Raw genomic sequence first — 21385 nt, forward strand, 5'->3', positions numbered from 1 at the left:
CTCCACGCCAGAAGTCTCCACTTTTCAATCTTTAAAAAATTCTTCCTTCTTCTGATCTTAGTTTAGACTTCAGGTTATTGATAAAGCTTTTTGTCACACTCATTATAAGAAAGATTTTTCTACTTGGATTGATTATTCATCCCATTTTTCTTTTGACCAGCAGATTGTAACTCTTTGAGACTGGTTTTATTTGCTTCCTATATTTAACATTTGACTGAGTATATTCACATAGAAGTTATTGAAGAATGTTTATAGTATTTGTTGAATTCCATTGAACCTACTTAATACTCGGCTTATAGTTCTCTATATAGTTCTACCAGTTATATTTCTCTATAACTGACAGCTGATAGCTACCTAACTATCTCTATCTTATTATTTCTAGCACTGTGATTCCTTCTAAAATGTTACATTGCACATAAACTAAGATGCTTTCTCACTAGATACAGCTTTCTGCTAATACATTGGTAGTAGACTTGTGAACTGATCCAACCATTCTAGAAAGCAATGTGGAACTGTGACACTGCATACCCTTTGATCCAACAGTGTCTCTACTGGGTCTGTGTGCAAAAATGTTTTTTAGCAGCCCTTTTTGTACTGCAAGGAATTGGAAATTGACTGGATGCCCATTCATTGGGGAATAGCTGAATAAGTTATGGTATTTGAATGAAATGGAATATTATTGTTACATAAGAAATGATGAGCAAGCTGATTTCAGAAAAACCTGGAATGATTTACATGAACTGATGCTAAATGAAGTGAGCAGAACCAAGAAAACATTGTATATGTTGTGTTATATGTACAAGATTATATGATGATCAACTGTGATGGATTTGCCTCTTTTCAAATAGGAGGTGATTCAGGGTAGTTTCAATAGACTTGGGATGGAAATTCTATCCACATATAGAGAGATAATTGTGGAGACAGAATGTGGATCAAAGCATAGTATTTTCATCTTTTTATTGTTGTTGTTTGCTTGCTTTTTTTTTTTTTTTTTTTTTTCCCTTTCTAGTGTTTTTCCTCTTTTGATCTGATTTGTCTTGCACAGCATGACGAGTAAGGAAATATGTCTAGAAGAATTGCACAAGTTTAATCTCTATAGGATTGCTTGCTGCCTTGGGGAGGGGACAGTGAGGGAGAAAAATTTGGAACACAAGGTTTTGGAAAAAGTGAATGTTGAAAACTATCTTTGTATGTATTTGGACCAATAATATACTATTAAAAAAAGAAATAGTTAAAGTTAACATGGAGATAAAGAAATCAATCAGTAAATTTAAATTAATTACCCAATCACTGAGCTAGCACACCCTTAAAAAAAAGCTGGACCCTGCTATCAAGAAATTTAAAATTCAATAGGGGAGACAGCATGCAAACAAAAATATGTATAAATAAATAGGAAATGATTAAGAAGAAAGGCACTGGAATTAAAAAGGGTTGGGGAAGAGACTCCAGGCAGACAATCTTTTGCAGAAGTTAAGGTGTGATCTGTTGAAAGCCTGTACTAGACTGATGGCAAGATCAGAGGAGAGAAGGATAGAATTAGATGCCAAACAGCTGTAGCACTTGCTTTTAACATAATAGGTCCATCATGATCCCAAGTCATCAGATATTCTTCAGCAGCTTATCCTTAAAATCATCCCTACTCTTTCATTGATTTCCAGTCTCTGTCTCCTGGCTGTATCCAGACTTGTCTCCTCATTCTCAAAAAGCCCACTACTTGATCCAGCTATCCATAATAGGAAGCACCTCATACTTGTCCTCCTTTTTGGTATGAAACTCTTGGAGAAATTAGTCTCCACTTGGTGCCTCCACTTCCTTTATTCTTCGCTTTTTTTTTTTTTTTTTTTTTTTTTTTTTTTTTTTCCTGCAGTGTGGCTTCCAAGTGAAACCACTCTCTTCAGAGTTACCAGTAATCTTTAAATCACCGGTGTGGCTCAATCCTCATTCTTTCGGCCTCTCTATACCCTCCCCCACTTTTCCTACTCCCCCACTTCAAACTCTCTCCTCTTACAATCTAGGAATTATAGAGCAGAATTGTTGATCTTAATTCCCCAATGTAGTCTGAAACAGACTAATATGTAATTAGGGAATGCTTAACAAAATAAATAAAAATGCAGTAGAACACTTGAAAATTTGTGGATTTTGAGTCAATAAGCAGCCTGTTTTTATTTGATACCAGTGTTGTAGGGTATTGCTCCCATGCCCTCAGTGACCCAGGCTTGTAACCTACATATCATCCTCACTTCCTTACCTGGCATATTCAGTCTGTTACTAAAGTCTTTTTTGGTTTTTGACACCTCTTCTAGGTGCCCCCTTCTCTCTGTGACACTGCCACCAGCCTAGGGCAGGCCCTCAAAACCTCCTGCTTCCATAATTGAGAGTAGTCTGCAGGTTTGTCTCCTCACCCTCAAATCTTTCTCCACTCTGGTCTATATTCCATTCAGCTATCAAAATGATCTTCCTGAAGTAGTGCATCTGACTTATCACTCCCCTATTTAGTAAACTCCAGAGACACTCTGTTACCCCCAAGGACAAAGAAAATCCTGTTTAACTTTTAAAGACCCTCACCCTAGCCTATTCCTGCCTTTCCATCTTCTTTTATTTGATTTTCTCCCTCTAACTCCAACCCCCACATAGACTTTTCAATTATTCCAGTGAGACTGGCCTGTTTGCTGTTCCCTGAACAAGATAGACTACCTCCCTGTTCTCTGCCTTTTCACTGGCTGGCCTCCATGCCTGTAGATTTCTCCCTCCTGCTTCCACTTCCTGGCTTCCCTTGGTTTCTTTCAAGTATCAGATGAAATTTCACCTTCTCCAAGAACCTTTCCTATACCTATTAATGCTTATGCCTTCACTATAAGATGATCTCTCTTTGCTATGCAGAGTTGCTTATATGCTGTCTCCCCATTCTATGTGACTCCTTGAAGGCAAGAACTATTTTTGCTTTTCTTTGTATCCCCAGCACTTAGAAGTGTGCCTAGTACATAAGTGCTTGTTGACTTGAATATGTTCAGAGCAAGGAAAGAGAATAGTAATGCCTGTTGATTGAATGACTGTCTAATGACTGTAAACTGGAGAAAATGTTAAAGGAAGTGAGAGTTAAGATGAGTCTTGAAGGATAAAGATTGAAGGGAAGAGAGAGTATTACTTCAGGTAGGTGAAGCAGCCTGAGTAAGATCAAAGAATTAGGAAAGTTGAGAGAAGGAGAAAGGGCCCAAACATTTATTAAATGCCTATTATGTGACAGTCATTTGTGTGTCCAGTACTTTATACTATGTTTTGGGAACAGGGAAGAGATAGATTGGATTCTAGAGAAGGATGGGAAATAAATTAATTGCATAGGGCAAGATCAGATTATAGAGGAATTCTAAAGACATTTAGATCCAGGGCTGCTGCTACCTCATCTTCAGAATGGGCCACAGTATTGATTTAGAACCAGAATGAAACCTGAGAGGCCATTCAGTCTAAATGCTTCATTTTATAGATAGAGAAATAGAATTGAAAAAGATGAAATGACTTGCCCGGGATCATAGTGCTAGTACCCAGGCTAGTACAAGTCAAGTGCACCATCTATTTGCCTAGGTAGAGCTAAATAATTTCAGTATTCACTTCTTGAAAACTTAAGTTCTCATCTCCAGCCTCACCATTTTTGGATCCTCTACCCCTCCCCCCCAACACTGCCATTGCTTCCTTAAAGGGCATGTCTCTGTCCTGCCCCATTGAGTCACTCATCCTTCCTTGGTGACCCCTTTCCTATGGGGTGTTCTCATTTTATTAGTAGATCAACTCTTTTTGGCTGGAACTATCTGTCTAGGGTATTTGTATTCCTTAGCTTAAATAGGCCAAGGCCTCCCACTGCATCCAGGGCTATTTCTAGCCACTGGACCCAGCTAGCTCTGGGGGTTTGAGAGAGGAAGTGAGGTAGGTAACCTTGCCCTGAGCCCTCCCTCCTCTCTTCCCCCCACTTATATCCAATTCACTTGCATGGCACGGCATCTCCCAGATATCATGGGCCTCTTGGAGAAAGAAGGACAAACAGCAACAACTTGTGTCCCAGTCTTTAGCCTGGTGCTTGGTGTTTTGTGAACACTTCTATTCTTTTTCATCTGGTCATTTAATGCCTTTAGGAAAAGGAATGAAACTACTTAGTGACTAATAAAATTTTGGAGTCAAGAGAGAGGAAAGATAATTATAGGATTTTTGGTGTGGGGGATTAGAAGCATGGTAGTAACACTGTTAGAAATAGAAAGGGTTAGTTGAGGAGATTAACTTTTCTTGGTGAGGCTAGGAGTGGAAATGATTTTATATTTGAGCATATTTCATTTGAAGTGACAGTGGAAGATTAAAGTAGAAATATCCTGTAGGAAGTTGGACATATAGAACTGTGCCTCAAGTAACACAGTTAGATATAGAAAATTTTGGAGTTGTGCATGGAGTTATTATATGAAGTAATAGGAGTGTATATGTAGAATTTGTGGGGGGGGGGGAAGTAGAGAACTACAGCCCTACATGAAAGCCCAGTTGTATTGTGGGAGGAAAAAGAGAAGCACACCAAAGAAAACAGACCAAGCTAGCAGAAAAGTGGTGTTGCAAAACTCCAAAGTGACTGTCCATGTTACAGGGATAATAGGTGGACAGGAAGTAATACCACTGTTTAAGATCCCATATTTAAAGTATTTAGCCACAAAAGAAAGATAAGAGCTTCAGAGTCAAATCATTTTTGGGCTTGTCTTCCTAGAACAGAAGAGATCAAAGTGTGTTTGCGCCTGGGAAAGACGCTCGTGATAACGAAGGGATACTAGAGACCAAGAAATCCTCTTGAAGATTTGAAGTTACCAAAAGTGAGGTCCGATTTATTGTATAGTTGAAAGGATTAGCTTTAGAAAACAGAGAAATTAAACTTGGAGAAATGGATAGGATGGCAGCGAAGTGTGGAAAGGAAGATGGATGTGTGCATCCAGCTCATTCATCCTTCTTGCTGCCACATTTACCATTCTAGCTTTCTACCTCATTTGAAGAACTAGGATCAAGGATGGAAGCAGCAAGAGCTTGTCCTGCTGTTCTATTCTCTATCTCTGTGACCTCTCAGACTCTTATTCTTCCCTGACTACCACTCCTTTATCTGTGTTATCTGTTCTTATTAGAATGAAAAAGCTCCTTGAGGCCCAGTAAGAATTGTCACTTTTGTTTTTATATCCCCAGTGTTTAGCACAATTTACTTGGCACAGGCTAAGCTATTTAGAAAAATGAATTTTTGTTAACGCTTTTGTTTTTTAAAGTACCCTTATTCTTCACTGTATCTCTTCCTTCTCTTCTGGAAAGCCACTCTTATAATAAAGAATTAAAAGAAAAAAAAAAAAAAGAAAGTTCCCTTAAACTAACTAATATATCCAAAAAAGTTTGGTGTTATATGCAGTTTATTATTATTATTTTTTAATACCCACAGACCTCTACCTCAACAAAGGGTTGAGCTATTGCCCAAAAGTTCCTTTTTTCGGGGCCAAACTTGGTTATTATTTTGCAGGATCCAATTTCAACTGTTTTGTTATTGCTATTCATAATGAACTCAAAAAAAAATTTTTTTTTTTTGGGTGTGCGTGTGTGTGTGTGTGTGTGTGTGTGTGTGTGTGTGTGTGTGTGTGTGTGTGTGTTTGTTTGTTTGTGTATGTGTTCATTTGAAATGAGAATGTATGAGGGAACACACATGAATCTGTCATTTTGGCCAAAAAGAAATATGACTACAGAAGGAAAGAGGCCAATCATGTAGCAAAAGGTAGGTAGGTATGTACAGACTAAGTACTTAGAATAGGCTGAGCCTGATTCTGTCTGGCCCTTGAGTAACTTTGGTTTGAGCCTATGTAATCAATCATCAACAAAGTAGAGATTTATTTATTTATATGCTTTTTTTTAATAGGAAAAAACTTCTACCAGGAGGTTGTATTTAGATGGCTAGAGAAGGTTCCCTTAACAAGGTGAGAGTAAGTCACCTCTAGATAAATAACTCTTGGACTAAAGGACTCCCTCCTAGTTGTAATGAGGGAAAGGAAAGGGGGAACCCCGTTTGTCAGCGTTCAAATCAGGTGAGGGCTGGGGGAAGCTGAGCTGATGGTGGGGCTGGGCCCAGATATTCAAAAGGTGCCTTTGACCAGGATTTGTGAATCAAGGTCAGCCATGGGCAGTCAGAGAGGAATCTTAAAGGGACCTCAACCCCCATCAGTTGGGTATCCCTATTATGTCGTTAGGTGAGATAGAAGTAGTGTTAGTACAGATGGAGGCTAACAAGAGCCTTGAGTCTTTGCTCCCTGGCTGTGGTCCATAGTGATCCTATCATAGTACTTCATTGGTATCTGTTATGTGTTAAAAGAGCAAGAGAGATTTCATCTGGACTGGTTGGCTAGTTCCTTTATAAAGGATTCATGGGGAAAAAAAAGATCATAGGATCAGAGAGAATAAAAAGGCTTTCATGATTTTCATCTAGATTGATGGAGGGAGATCACAGATCTTTCAGTCTTGAGGTGAAGTTATCTGCTATGTGCTGAAAGAGAGAATGGCAGGGATATTTATGTGGAGGGTTGGGGCTTTGAGGAAAGTTGTGGATGTTTGAAAGTGAGAGATGAAGTTGATGATTTAGTAATCATTTTACTATAAAATTTTTTTTTAAAGAAAGATGACATTTATTTATTCATTCATTCATTTATTTTTTTTCCTGAGGCTGGGGTTAAGTGACTTGCCCAGGGTCACACAACTAGGAAGTGTCTGAGACCTGATTTGAACTCAGGTCCTCCTGAATTCAGGGCTGGTGCTTTATCCACTGTGCCACCTAGCTGCCCCCACTGATGATGATTTTTTAAAAGAAAACTTCCTACACTATAGAATATATCTCAGAGGATGTCAAATTCCTCACTCTCCATATATTTCTTTGCTTTAAAATTTTCAGCCAGCAAATTGGTATGGTAGCATTAGGTAAAGCCTTGGAATCATAGAATTAGAACTGGAAGGACCTCCTAGTAAAAACCCCTTCTTTTACTAAGGTGGAAACAAATTCAGAGCTATTAAGTGATGTGCTGGCAGTCACACAGATGATAAGTAACAGAGGCAACAAGTGAACCCCAGCTCTCTGATTCCAGAGCTAGTGAGTGCTCTTTCCATGTTGTTCAAGTCTTCTCTCTCACACAAGCTGGTAGTGTGACTGTGACCTCCTATCTTAAGCTGTCAGTGTCCTACAGCAGCTGCCTATCTCACTGGTAGAAAGATTTACATCTTGTGGGACCTTTCTATGAGATCTTAGGTCTCTTCTCTCCCCCCCCCCCCCCATATTTTTATATGGGAGGGGGAGGATAGACCTATATATATTCAAAATAATGGATCCATCCAAGATGAGTGAAAGGAAATTTAACTTTATATACATTACAATTTCTAATTTGTACTAATTATTAAATCTCATTCTTCCTTAGGAACATACTTTAATAGGATCAGCTAATTCCCAAGATATCCAGCTCTGTGGAATGGGAATTCTGCCTGAACATTGTATTATAGACATCACTCCAGAGGACCAAGTTATTCTAACTCCTCAGAAAAATACCAGGTATTGTGTGCTACAATAGTAGCCATTATTAATATACATTTATTATTTATTGGGAGACAATTGGTAACAAGGTCATTTCATATACTTTTGCTTTTTGTTTTTTTTTTAAATCATTGGATTTTTTGAAAGACAAGCATTTGCAGGATTGAAGTTCAAAGTAGTACTGCTATTTTGTGTTTATTTTTCCTGAATGATAAAATTATTGCTAACTTTTTACAGCCCAGTTGTGGTGGCTGAAAATATTCACTTCTTTGAATGGGCCATGATTTCTTTCATGTAAGAAGCTGAATCTTTGTGTCGTTGGAAAAAACCCAGTTCAGCAAAACTAATATGTAATGTTCCACACACACATAGTACACCACCTTTGCAAAAGAAGGAAGGAGATGGATCCTCATCTCTATTTTTCTCTACCTGGTTTGTTTATTTTTTCTTTTGTCTCTTCTCTCCATTCACATAAGGTATCATATTCTTATTTGTGAGTGTTCTGCCTAAAGGAATGGAAACATTACCAGATATCTTGGAGTTTAGGAGTGAGGACCATATCTTAAACCAATATCTCTTTGACTCTCCTTAAAGGTTCCAGGCCAAACCTCACGTGATCATTATTTGGGTCCTCATTGGCGCAAAGTAAATGTAAATAAAAGCTATTTCTTTTTTTGGCTAGAAACTCTAGGTATCTTCCCCTCCCAGATTGTTAAGCTTTTTTTTTTTTTTTTTTTTTTTTTTTTTTTTTTGACTAGATAAAAGAGACCATTCTCTGCCCCATTTCTTACGTATCCTTAATCATTGTTTGGGCATGGCCTCAGTCAAACTGAGACTTGTAGAAGACCTTAGCTTAAAAAGGCCCAGGTCTCTCATGGCATCCAGGGCCATCTCCAGTTGTCCTGCTCTCCTCCTGGCCACTGGAGTGAAAAGTGAGGCTGGGGATCTTGCCCAGCCTTCTCTTACTGAAATCCATTTCATTTGCATGTCATGGCATCAAATCCCTGATGTCACGGTCCTCTTTGAGAACAAAGGAGAGACAATAACCTTAACTTCCTTCTTTCCTGGGAATGGGAACATCTTCATAGTTATAGTTATTTCTATTGCTTTCTTTGCCTTTTCATCATCTCATGTGAATCTTCTACATGCTTTTTTGTAATATGTCAGTCTTTGTAGACTAGTTCTCCTGAATCTTAAAAATCTCTTAATTGCCATAAATTTTGAGTAATGTTAAAGCCTAAATTAACTTGCTAAACCTGTGATTCATGTTCATCTCATTAAAATATTTGTAATGTCCTCTGATTAACTACATCTTCTCAAGAAGAGACCATACTTCATTTGATCCTAAACTGTCATATAGCAGTGTTATCTCTAAGAAAATAATTATTAAACTGCTTAAGTTAATATTTTTACATGGTTATTTAGTATATTATATACTGGGAAATTACTGTGTTCACAAGAGTTTGTGCTGACATAAGTCTAATGTCTTGAGCAGTTTTTTTCAGTTCTCATTTTGTTTTGCCTACTATCCTCTCCTCAAAATCTATATATTGAAAAATGTGCTAAATAGATTTTCTGCCATAAAAATTCTAATTAGTTTGAGACTTCTGAAGTGTACAGGTGTTAACATTTTCTTTCTTTCTTTTTGTTTTTTTTATAGTTTTTATTTACCAGTTTGCATGGGTAATTTTACAACATTGACAATTGCCAAACCATTTGTTCCAATTTTTCCCCTCCTTCCTCTCCTCCCCCATCCCCCAAGATGGCAGGTTGACCAATACATGTTAAATATGTTAGAGTATAAATTAAATACAATATATGTATACATGAACCAAACAGTTGTTTTGCTGAACAATAACAATAGGACTTTGAAATAGTGTACATTTAGCCTGTGAAGGAAATCCAAAATGCAGGCGGACAAAATTAGAGAGATTGGGAATTCTATGTAGTGGTTTATAGTCATCTCCCAGAGTTCTTTCCCTGGGTGTAGCTGGTTCAGTTCATTACTATTCTATTGGAACTGATTTGGTTCATCTCATTGTTGGAGAGGGCCACATCCATCAGAATTGATCATCATACAGTATTGTTGTTGAAGTATATAATGATCTCCTGGTCCTGCTCATTTCACTCAGCATCAGTTCGTGTAAGTCTCTCCAGGCCTTTCTGAAATCATCCTGTTGGTCATTTCTTACAAAACAATAATATTACATAATATTCATATACCACAATTTATTCAGCCAATCTCCAATTTATGGGCATCCACGTAGTTTCCAGTTTCTGGCCACTACAAAAAGGGCTGCCACAAACATTCTTGCACATACAGGTCCCTTTCCCTTTAGTATTTCTTTGGGATACAAACCCAGTAGCAACACTGCTGGGTCACAGGGTATGCACAGTTTGATAACTTTTTGAGCGTAGTTCCAGATTGCTCTCCAGAATGGCTGGATGTATTCGCAGTTCCACCAACAATGTATCAGTGTCCCTGTTTTCCCATATCCCCTCCAACATTCTGCATTACCTTTCCCTGTCATTCTAGCCAATCTGACAGGTGTGTAGTGGTATCTCACAGTTGTCTCAATTTGCATTTCTCTGATTATTAATGATTTGGAGCATCTTTTCATACGACTAGAAATAGTTTCAATTTCTTTATCCGAGAATTGTCTGTTCATATCCTTTGACCATTTATCAATTGAAGATTGGCTTGATTTCTTATATATTAGAGTCAATTCCCTATATATTTTGAAATGAGGCCTTTATCTGAACCTTTGACTGTAAAAATGTTTTCCCAGTTTATTGTTTCCCTTCTAATCTTATCTGCATTGATTTTGTTTGTACAAAAACTTTTCAATTTGATATAATCAAAGTTTTCTATTTTGTGATCAATAATGATCTCTAGTTCTTCTTTGGTCTGTGTTAACATTTTCTAGAGAAGGTTTTTGGTTTTTTTCCAAATCTTTAACTTTATTAAAAAAATGTTCAAGAATTTCACCATTAGATGGCCTGGCTTTTTTGAAGGCTAAGTGCTTTTATTTAATTTCCTTTATAAGGTACAGTGGTTTAAGAATCTAAATTAAGTGACTTTTAAAAATTTGCATTTATTACTGAAATGTACATGAATAATCATAACATATAAGTTATTTGTCAGAAGTGAGCATTTGGTACATACTATTTCATTTAAAAATGACAAAAGGTCTGAAGTAGGATATAAAGGAATATGAAATGAATTATCTTCTGCCAGTATAATTTTAGGTCTCTCCTGGGGTGAGTTACTTAAGACTTAGCCAGATCACATGACCTGTGGTTATCAAAGATGAAATTTCTAACCCATGAGAAATACATCATGGAGCTGTACATAGAGAATAGACTTCAAACTGGACAATCTTATTGATTCCAAGCCTGCCTGGAACAGGTTTTGTGGCCCTGGGGAGCCCCAAATCACTCTCTAGAATACAAGTTTCTGAAGAATTGCTGATTGACATTGGCAGATGGAGATTCCTCACCAAAAACTCCCTGAATCAATGAAAGTGATTCTCACCCACATATTTATTGACTGACTCAGATTCCTAACTACAACTCCCCGTTGCCCCTACACTCTCCTCCACTGGCACTTTTCCAGGGTGATAAGGAAGGGAAAGCAGCTGTCACCACTGCAGACATTCATACTATTTATCACAGGGCAGTGTATTTTCTTGCCCACCCAATGGATGACAAACTTTCCCCCCTACCTTATTTGATTTATCTCCATAATTCAAAGTGATTATCTGTGGAGGTAAATCCTTTCTTCTGAGAATTTATTCTAACATTCATCCCTGACTACCCCAACCTTGCTTCTCTAAATCCAAATTCTCCTTTGTTTTTTTTTTTTTTTTTAATCAAAAATAATTTATTAAGACAATATTTAGAATGGAAAGAAATAATTATTATCAATAATTTGAAGAGATTCAGAGTTCCCCCTTTTTCTATAGTCTTCCTTTCAAAGTTCATTCTCTTGAAGGACCACTCATGTTGGTAAGTCATTGGGCTCTCTCAGGTTTGGATGGGAATAAATTCTTTTTTTTTTTTTTTTTTTTTTTTTTTTTCCTTTGGAAGGCATATCACATCTTTTATTCAATTAGCGGATTTTTTTTTAAATTTTAATAATTTTTATTTACCAGATGGGTAATTTTACAACATTGACAATTGCCAAACCTTTTGTTCTAATTTTTTCCCTCCTTCCCTCCCCTCCCCAGATGGCAGGTCGACCAATACATGTTAAATATGTTAGAGTATAAATTAAATACAATATATGTATACATGTCCAAACAGTTGTTTTGATGTACAAAAACATTCAGACTTTGAAATAGTGTAAAATTAACCTGTGAAGGAAATCAGAAATGCAGGCGGACAAAAATAGGGGTATTGGGAATTCTATGTAGTGGTTGATAGTCATCTTTCTTTCGCTGGGTGTAGCTGGTTCAGTTCATTACTGCTCTATTGGAACTGATTTAGTTCATCTCATTGTTGAAGAGGGCCACTTCCATCAGAATTGATCATCATATAGTATTATTGTTGAAGTATACAACGCAAATCCTTTTTTATTTCATTATGCTCTCTGGAACCCCTGCTCTAATAATAAATTCTACCTTGTCCTAAACAGCTCACTTCAAATTACTCTCTTTACCTCTGGTGACACTCGTGGGAACATGGTTGCCTACAAATGACACTTGGCCACCCTCTTTACTGCAAGTTATTCCTCTCCTATCCCTGCAAGTCCAGGAAGAATAAATCTTCTCCTTTCTACCTTCTGCACCTCCCTTATCCTCTAGTGCGATAACTGAGTCGTCTCCTCTTTTATGGTTCATTTCATCCATCTAACTTCCTCAGAGTGTTATACAGTAATTTTCTATGGACTGGTCCTCCAGGTCGCTCTTCTTGAAGACACTTCAGGGCATTATTATAAACTTAGCTGTCATTTAGAATACTGTGGCATCTTAGCTTCTCAGTATCGTTGGTTCTTGCCATTCACATCTTCACTCAAACCTATACAGCCATAGAAGTGGTCCTACCTTAGGTCTTTTGTCCAGAGTTGCTACTCCATTACCTTTCACTTTGAAATTGCCCTTCTTGTTACTATTTCCTAGGCTTCCATTTCCTTCCTATCTCACTCCTCTTAATCCTGTTCTTTGTCCTTGCCATAATCTTCAGTTTCTTTCTGTTTTCTTTGACTGCTTTCTGTACTTTCTCCCCACTTGGGAGACCATTGTCACACTCTTGACCCTGGGGTTTACCAGTTTGGCACAGCATTGTTCTCTATCCTTGGAACCCTCGTCCTTTTGTCTTTTTGCCTTTCGTGCCTTGCTAATCTCAGATCATTTCCCAGCCTTGCTTTCTCCATTTCCCCACACTGCTTAATGTATTTGGAGGGAATCACAGAACACTATCTGATTATATCTCTTTGCTCTAGAAGCTTCATTTACTCTCAATTTCCTATAGGATAAAAACACTGACTTCTCTTTGGCCCTTAAGGCTTTAGTAATCTAACTCTAACCTATCTTTCTAGATTTACTCATCTTAGTACTCTTCCTTCTTTCTGCCTTCCATCCAAACTGGCATAATTCTTACTTTATTCATATCATACAGGAGTGTGTTTCCTTCCTTCTTTCTCCTCCCTCTTAGAATCTTTAGATTTATTAAAGGCTCAGCTTAAATGAAACCTCACACAGTAGATGGCCTTTGCTGATCTCTCCAATGTTCCCATTGTACCTTTCCCCTAAAATTACTTTGTATTGCCTTGTGTATATTTTGTATTTACTTAGCTGCATAAATTTTTAATTTCCCAGGATCATGCAACTACTTTGAGGTCAGAGACTATTTTATTTTTGTAACTATCTCCCTTCCTTAGCACTGTACCTTGCATATATTAGGAACTTAAAAATATTTAATTAACTTCAACCCTAATTACAAATTTATATCATCTAATAACTAGACCCTTACTGTTTCATGGTAGCCATTTTATTTGTGTCTAATAATAGATTCTATCACTGTCCTCAAAATGATTTTTCATAACTTTATTCCTTAAGCTCTTAATACCTCCATACCCATCAGCAGATGTTTTAGGCTAGTTTATTGAGAAATCTGAGGCCATCTGAGATAAACTCCCTCGTCTCTCCTAATTTGTGTTTTAAAACTTCTTTTTGTATTTTGTCTCTGAGATTTAATTTGCCAAGACCCATTCTCTCCCTATGCCTCTGTTTTCTGCCCTTCCTGAAGTTTATCTCATTTACTGTTCTTCCCGTCTCTTTCATTCAGTTTCCCTTTCTACTGGTTCTTTTTCGGTGGCTTACAAATGTGTATGGGTTTTCTCTGTACTTAAAAGACTTTTCCATTAAGCTATCTTCTTTTTCTTCCCCTTTATTGCTAATCTCTGAAAAAAATTGCCTATACTTGCTGCTACTTCTCACTGTCTAACCATTCTAGGCTGTTTTTAGTCCAGTTTCCAACCTTAGCACTCTGCTGAAACATATCTCCGGACAACATTGGCTAATCAGTGGCCTCTTCTCAGTCCATAACTTGTATAAGTTCTCTTTAACTTTTGATATGTGACCCACCCTGTTCCCTTGTGTATTCTTGGCACCTGTGACACAGCTCTCATCTGGTGATCCTTCTACCCACAGGACAGTTATTTTTCAGTGTCTTTTGCTAGTTCATCATCCACTTACTCATACATTTTGGTATCCCTCAAAGTTATCTCCTGGACCATCTTTTTATTTTATCTTCTATAGATAGGGTCAGTTACCTTCTCTCTTCAGATGACTCCTAGATCTGCCGAGTAAGGCCTAATCTCTCACCTGTACTCCAGTTCTATAGCACCATCTGCCTGCACCATCTTCACCTGGACATCCCATTGGCATGGGGAATAATCGGTGACCTTGATATGGCCAGAAATGGAACTTGCTATCTATGTTCTCAGCCCTGGGATCTCCCACCTCGTCTAGGACTCTGCTCCTTGGTTTGTTTCCTGTTACTCTCCTGTTGTTGAGTTTTCATTCTTCCTTTATGTTCCATTCACTTGGCTACTACTTCTTGCTTGTACTTTTGTGATGACCTCCTAGTTTAGTGGCCTGCTTCCAGCCCCTTCTTTCCCATCTCCAAACCATCATCTACCTAGGTGCCAGAATTCTAGGTCTCCATGTGCTATTTCCCTTCTCAGCAACCTTCCAGGTCTCCCTTTTTGTTGTAGGATAAAATACAAACTCCTCACCTTAACTTAGACTTTCTCCAACCTGACTGTCTTAGAATTTTCCAGCTTTGTTCTACAAAAGGACAGAAGCCTTTAGGTACTATTCTGTGATGACTGGTTGCCTGCTTAAGTGGTAGTCTATAGTGTGTATAGGTCAAGGGAAGGGCATCAGCAGAGACAAGTTGTGGCTACAAGTGTGTGCAGTTCCTGGCACTTAGTAGGAGCTTAATAAATATTTGATGAAGTGATTGATCAGCAGTGAAAATTGATGAATTACGTTTCTTAGTTCTAACATTTCCTCCTAATACCTCCATGATTTATGTTGGATACTCCACTTTGAAAACCATTACTCTGGGGCCTCATTGATTGATCTGGTATTTATATTAAATATTGTCTCTGTGCTTGTTAGCACAGAGCCTAGCACATTGTAGGTGCTTAATAAATATTCATTGATTGATTAATTATTTTAGTAGTAACTTTTATTGCCCTATTTGATTTTTAAAATATTCAGTACAGTATATTTGTGTAAATGGTATTTTAAAAACTATTAATAATGAACTTGAGTGTGATATATTTCCAAATTGTTATAGAGAATGATAGATTTATAGTTCTTATAAATTGTGGGGGTATAAGGGTGTGTGTTAATTTTTAAAGAAAATGTTAAAGACTATATATCTAATGGTAGTTTATTATTAAAATATAAATGGCAGTTATCCTAATTCACTTGTAAACTTAACCTTTTCTCCACACAGGACATTTGTAAATGGTTCTTCTGTTGCAAGTCCTATACAGTTACACCATGGAGACCGAATTCTATGGGGAAACAACCACTTTTTCAGGTAAGGGAGTTTTGACATTATACATTAGTCCTCTGAGAAGGGCCCTCAAATGTTGAGCATTTTAATCTGAAGCTAAAAAATATAGATTTAGAATTTGACTTAACTTAATTCAGCAACACTAAACTTTTATTAAGGACCTGAGCATTATGTCTAATCTGTGGGAAGGTACAGAATTTAAACTCAATGGATTTAAAAACCACAGATCAGATAGCTAGGCAAATATTTTTCTTTGAATTTTATAATCATTTATCTCATATGTCCTTTATTTATTTATAGCATTAATTTTTTAGAAATTTTGATGTCCAAATTCTCTCTTTTCGGTTCCTCCCTTATCCATTAAGAAAGCAATCAACATATCAATTATATATGAGAAATCCTGCAAAACATATTTCTAGGCAATATGAAGTAAAAAGAAATTTCTCTGTATGTTCTTTTCAAATTGGTAGAACTTGTTATGATTCTTACTGTAGCTTTTGTTGTTTTTCTCCCTTGTGACTATTATGTACACTTGGAGCTTGAACTATGACCCTTAACTTGATGACTCCCATGTTCTCTTGTGGGAGATCTCTCCCTGGAATGCTGTCCCATTTCATCTGGCTTCCATCAAGACTCATCAATATTGCTACAGGAGACCTTTCTAGTCCCTCCTTTTTTTCAGTGCCATCATCTGAAATTACCTTATATGTATTTCATATGTACATGTTAATTTAACTACCCAGTAGAATGTGAGGTTTGTTTGTTTTTTAATGGAAAGAATTCAAGAATGTGAGTTGTTGAAGGCAGGGACCATATTTTTGCTTTTCTATTTCTAATACTTAGCACATAGTAAGTAAGCACTTAAAAATGCTTGTAATAACTAATTGAAATGAATTTCTTCATTTGTTCCTCTAAAATTTTAACATGTTAAGATGTTATCGCATTGTACAAATTTTAGAGAGATTTTGGGATCTTGACTCTTTTTTAACTCCAGTCAACTTCTCTTTCAAGCTCTTGTCCTATATTTCTCACTCATTGCTCTACCTCTCTTGCTTCATTCTCAAACTCAGATTATTTAAAAACCAAACCTATCATTTTCCTTTCAAATCCAAATTCTCATCTTCACAATTATGTCTTGCAGTAATACTATCCTTCTAATGAGTGAGGTTTAAAACCTCAGAGTCATTTTTGTCTCCACTTTTTGTACTACTTTCAATGATCAAATCCTGTTTAGTCTTCCATGGAAGCATCTCTTACATTTAACCCCAAGTTGAGGAATCTTATGTATAAACTATTGCAATAGTCCAGGCTTTTTGGGTAGAGATCTTACCCCTAAAATCCATCCTGTCAGATTAATCTTTCTAAAGCAACAGTTTGATAACATCATTTTCCTGTTCATCAGGCTATATTGACTCCTCTCCCCCCCCCCCCCCCCCGGCTGGGGTTAAGTGACTTGTCCAGGGTCACACAGCTAGGAAGTGTTATGTGTCTGAGATCATATTTGAACTCGGGTCCTCCTGAATTCAGGGCTCTATCCACTGCACCACCTAGCTGCCCCCAGCTATATTGACTTTCAATTGTCTAATAGTATGAACAAAAATTTATATGGTGCTTTTTTAGGTAATGGTTTTTACATATAACATTAAAATTTATGCTTATGACAATCTTGCAATATTAGTGCTACTATTGCTTCCATGTATAGATGAGAAAACAGGTTTGCAGACATAAGAACATAGATTTATTGCTAAAAAGAACCTTTAAGGTCATCTAGTTTAACCCCCTCATTTTACAGATGAAGAACTGAGTTTCAGAGAGGTTAAGTAGCCTTGCCTAAATTCACATAAGTAGTAAGTACAGAAAATTGATTTTAATTTCCTTCACCTTACTCCAAATCCAATACTCTTTTCTATGATCACATTCTAGTGACGTATAAGGATCACAGTGTTAGAAAGTTCTAGGATGGAATTCTAACCCATTTCCATGTTTCTATCTATCAAACTCTAAACTCCTATGGTGATTTAATCACCTTAGGTGTCAATCTGCTTTGGTTGCTTGACTTACCCCTGAAATATGCTCTGTCTTTGACTCACCATATTCCCTTTGCCTATACCTTTCTCTTCTCTTTAACATAGAGAACTCCTAACCATCCTTCAATACTTAGCTTAAATTTATGCCCATTACACAAAGCCTGAATATCTTAGCTAGTCATGAATTCTTCTTATATTTAAATTTGTAATAATTATAAGGTCATATTTCATATAAGTGACATAGTTGTTTGTGTTGCATATATCTTATTTATAGTATTGATTTGTCAGATTCTTAGAGTAATGACTGTTTTATAAACTTTGCTTTTCTTGGCAAAAGTACTTTGTAAATTTTAAGTGCTCTATAAATGTGAATGGTAATTGTCACCTGGTCTTTAATAGAGACTTTATTCCATGTTTTTTAAATGAATCAATGAAATTTTATTGAGAAAAACATTTTTTTCCCCACTTTCTAAAGACTCAATTTGCCTAAAAAGAAAAAGAAAATAGATAAAGAAGAAGATGAGGACCAAGACAATACTGTAAAGAATAGCAGCAGTGTGGAGCAGCTGGATGTAGATGGAGACACTTCAAGCGAGGTGTCCAGTGAAATTAACTTCAATTATGAGTATGCACAAATGGAAGTGACTATGAAAGCTCTTGGGAACAATGGTAAATAGTATTTCATTCTTGTGCTTTTTGGAATTTTTAGGGGTCACATTATTATGGAAAAGGTCTTCCAAATAGTCATCAAAATGGAAGAACCTATGTTGCTTTTCTGTATACCTTTGATTTACCCTATACCCAAAATCAGATTTCCCACAGACTTCTAGTTTAAAGCATTTCTTCACTATCTCCAGGTTTGAGTCACTGAAAACAGAATAGAATACAAAGTCATAAAGGAATTTAGCAATCTTATTTGAAGTACTCATTTTGCAGGCCAGGAAGTAGCCTCACAGAATTAATGACATACCCAAAGTCAGATTAGTGTGAGAAGCCAATGAAAGTTTCTTTAGAAAGCACTGCAATGTTAATCTACTCCTCAAATTTGGGAAGTCTGCAGAATTGGAGAAGGGCAAATATATTCCTCATTTTCAGAAAATTCTAGTATTTGTTGTTAAAGAAGTAATGAGTAACATCTAGAAAAAAAGAATCATTTTAAAGAGCTAAACATCATGCAGATCAGAATTAAATTCTTTTTTGACCAGATTTCTAAACTTGATAGTGTTTGATGAGATCTTGTCAAAAGGATCAAGGAGTGTGCTTTGGAGAGCAGTATGATTAGATAGATTTTTGGGACTGGCTGATTGACTGGTTTTGGAATAATCCTTTAATTGTTCGTCTTATCAGGAGATCTTCTGTGGAATGCTCCTAGTTTTTTTTCTTTGACCCTCTACTCTCTTGTGTTTATATGAGAAGTTTGAATAAAGCCACTGTTGTTTGATTTATAGATGACACAAAGTTTGGAGGCATATGCAATACCCTGGATATCAGAGTTATAAAAAAAAAAAAATTGACAGACCAGACATTGGCTTTAGTTTAATTAAAAAATTTAATAGGAATAAATGTCTTATTCTTGTGTTCAAGAAATTAATTCCACAAGTATGAAATGTAGGAAGAGGGATAGTTAGATTGTAGTTTGAAAAAGATATGGTAATTTTAAGTAAACTAATAACTCAGTATAAATTGGGAACATGATATGGCAACCAAAAAAATTTAATGTAATTTTCAGTTGCATTAAGAGAGAAATAATTTCTAGGAATAAGGAAATGAGAATCTTGTTCCAATCATACCTGCAGTGTGGCATTCACTTCTGGGTACTACATTTTAGGAAAGATTAGAGAATGTCCAGATGAAGGTAATCAGTATGATGAATAGTGCCTTATGTAATGAGAATATCAGTTGAAGAAACTAAGAATAATTTGGAGGAGAGAAAGAAGATTTGGGGGAGACACAGTAGCGGGTTTTTGGTTTTTTATCTGTAAGTGTCAAGAATTATTTAATTTGTTCTGGTTGGCTTTACTAGGAAGAACAATGGTAATGATTGGCTTTTTTCAAGGAATCAAATTTAGGCTTGACATCAGAAACTTCTTCACAAGACAGCCGTCCCAAAGTGAAATGGACAGCTTCTGATGTGGTGGGTTTATCCTCCTCAGAGGTTTTCCAGGAGTTACTGTATAACCCATTTGCTGAGTATGTTGTTGTGGGAAAGCTAATTTTTATGATCGCAAAGGTCCCTTCCAACACTGGAATGTCAGGCCTGATCAGTTTCTTCTTATTAGGTCGCAGAGTTGGGATTCATAGGTAGATCTTCTGATTTCAAACATGTTTAAATTGTTTAATGATTATTACCTTATTATTTAAAAAAATATTATTATTTACTGTCATCATTTAACATTTCCTCATATATCAGGAAAATAGTTCAATCCTATTCCTGCTATAATTTTCCATAGTAAAATTGACAGAAATCTAATACTCTTTCCTTTTTTACTAAGAAATAGGAGTTAGAGGGCAGCTAGGTGGCACAGTGGATAGAACACCAGCCCTGAATTCAGGAGGACCCGAGTTCAAATCTTATCTCAAACACTTAACACTTCCTAGCTGTGTGACCCTGGGCAAGTCACTTAACCCCAGCCTTGGGGGGGGGGGAGAGAGAGAAGTAGGAGTTAAACTTTTTAAGTGAAGACATGATAGAGACTGAGAGTATGGGTATAAACTTTTTCTACTTGTCTTCAGGTACCTGTGGCAATATGTGAAATCATTATTTAGTGGTAAAAATTTTTAGGTAAAATAATTATGCCACTCCAAAACAGATTTTACAACATTTTAGCCAAATACTGATTTTTTTTTTTTTAACCTCTAAAATACCCTACTAAATCATTACTTTTTCTTAGGAATTATGAGTTATTGAGCTTTGTAATATTTTTGTTAGGAATTATTTTAAAATACTGAAAATGGAGGAGTATTTTGAAATAAGATATAATCAGATAGGATAGAATTTTAATATCCACAGATATTTTTGCCTCAATTTTGCAGCTCTTGTAAGTATTGATAGTTGTAATTTTTTTTAAACCTCAGGCTTTTATTTATACTGCCAACATTCATATCTTAAGTAGATGATTTTTACATTTTCTTCATGAAATATGAACCCAAATTCTTTTGTGAAATTCAGCCCATGATATTATTTTAGTAGTCTTAGAAACACTATATGCTTTCTAAAAATTCACATGATATTAAAAGAAGGAAATGTTTTCGTCAGAGGTTCTCTTAAACAGTGTAACAGAATTATAGAAAAATATTTGAAATATGTATTTTGTCTTTGAATTTTTAAACCAAATATTTTATTTTGTTTCAAGTACTTATCTGTGGTTTTCTGATCTTGATTAGATCCAATGCAGTCCATCTTGTATAGCTTGGAGCAGCAGCATGAAGAGGAGAAGCGGTCAGCATTGGAACGTCAGAGACTGATGTATGAACATGAGCTCGAGCAGCTAAGAAGGAGGCTTTCTCCTGAGAAACAGCCCTACCGTAGTAGCATGGACAAGTTCCCCTTCCATTCTCCCAGTGCTCAGCAACGCTTAAGACAATGGGCAGAAGAAAGGTAGGTGACATTATTGATTCTTTGTGACACCATTTGGAGTTTTCTTGGCAAAGATACTGGAGTAGTTTGCTCTTCTCATTCTTCCTGACTCCAAGCTCTGTGCTCCATCCACTGCGTTGATGGGGCACAGCAGTACAGAAGTGCTGAATCCCCCAAATATAT

At 36.5% G+C, this 21385-nt stretch overlaps 1 protein-coding gene across 1 annotated transcript in view; it reads left to right on the forward strand.

Annotated features, from left to right (window-relative positions):
• KIF13B (kinesin family member 13B) overlaps positions 1 to 21385 on the forward strand; it is a 246319-nt gene that overhangs the window by 134201 nt on the left and 90733 nt on the right. The window contains 4 exon segments of the mRNA XM_074287554.1: positions 7452 to 7582; positions 15536 to 15622; positions 18101 to 18294; positions 21010 to 21223. Coding sequence (XP_074143655.1) covers positions 7452 to 7582; positions 15536 to 15622; positions 18101 to 18294; positions 21010 to 21223 — 626 coding nt within the window.

This window comes from Sminthopsis crassicaudata, chromosome 2 (assembly GCF_048593235.1).
Source record: "Sminthopsis crassicaudata isolate SCR6 chromosome 2, ASM4859323v1, whole genome shotgun sequence".
Taxonomy (NCBI): domain Eukaryota; kingdom Metazoa; phylum Chordata; class Mammalia; order Dasyuromorphia; family Dasyuridae; genus Sminthopsis; species Sminthopsis crassicaudata.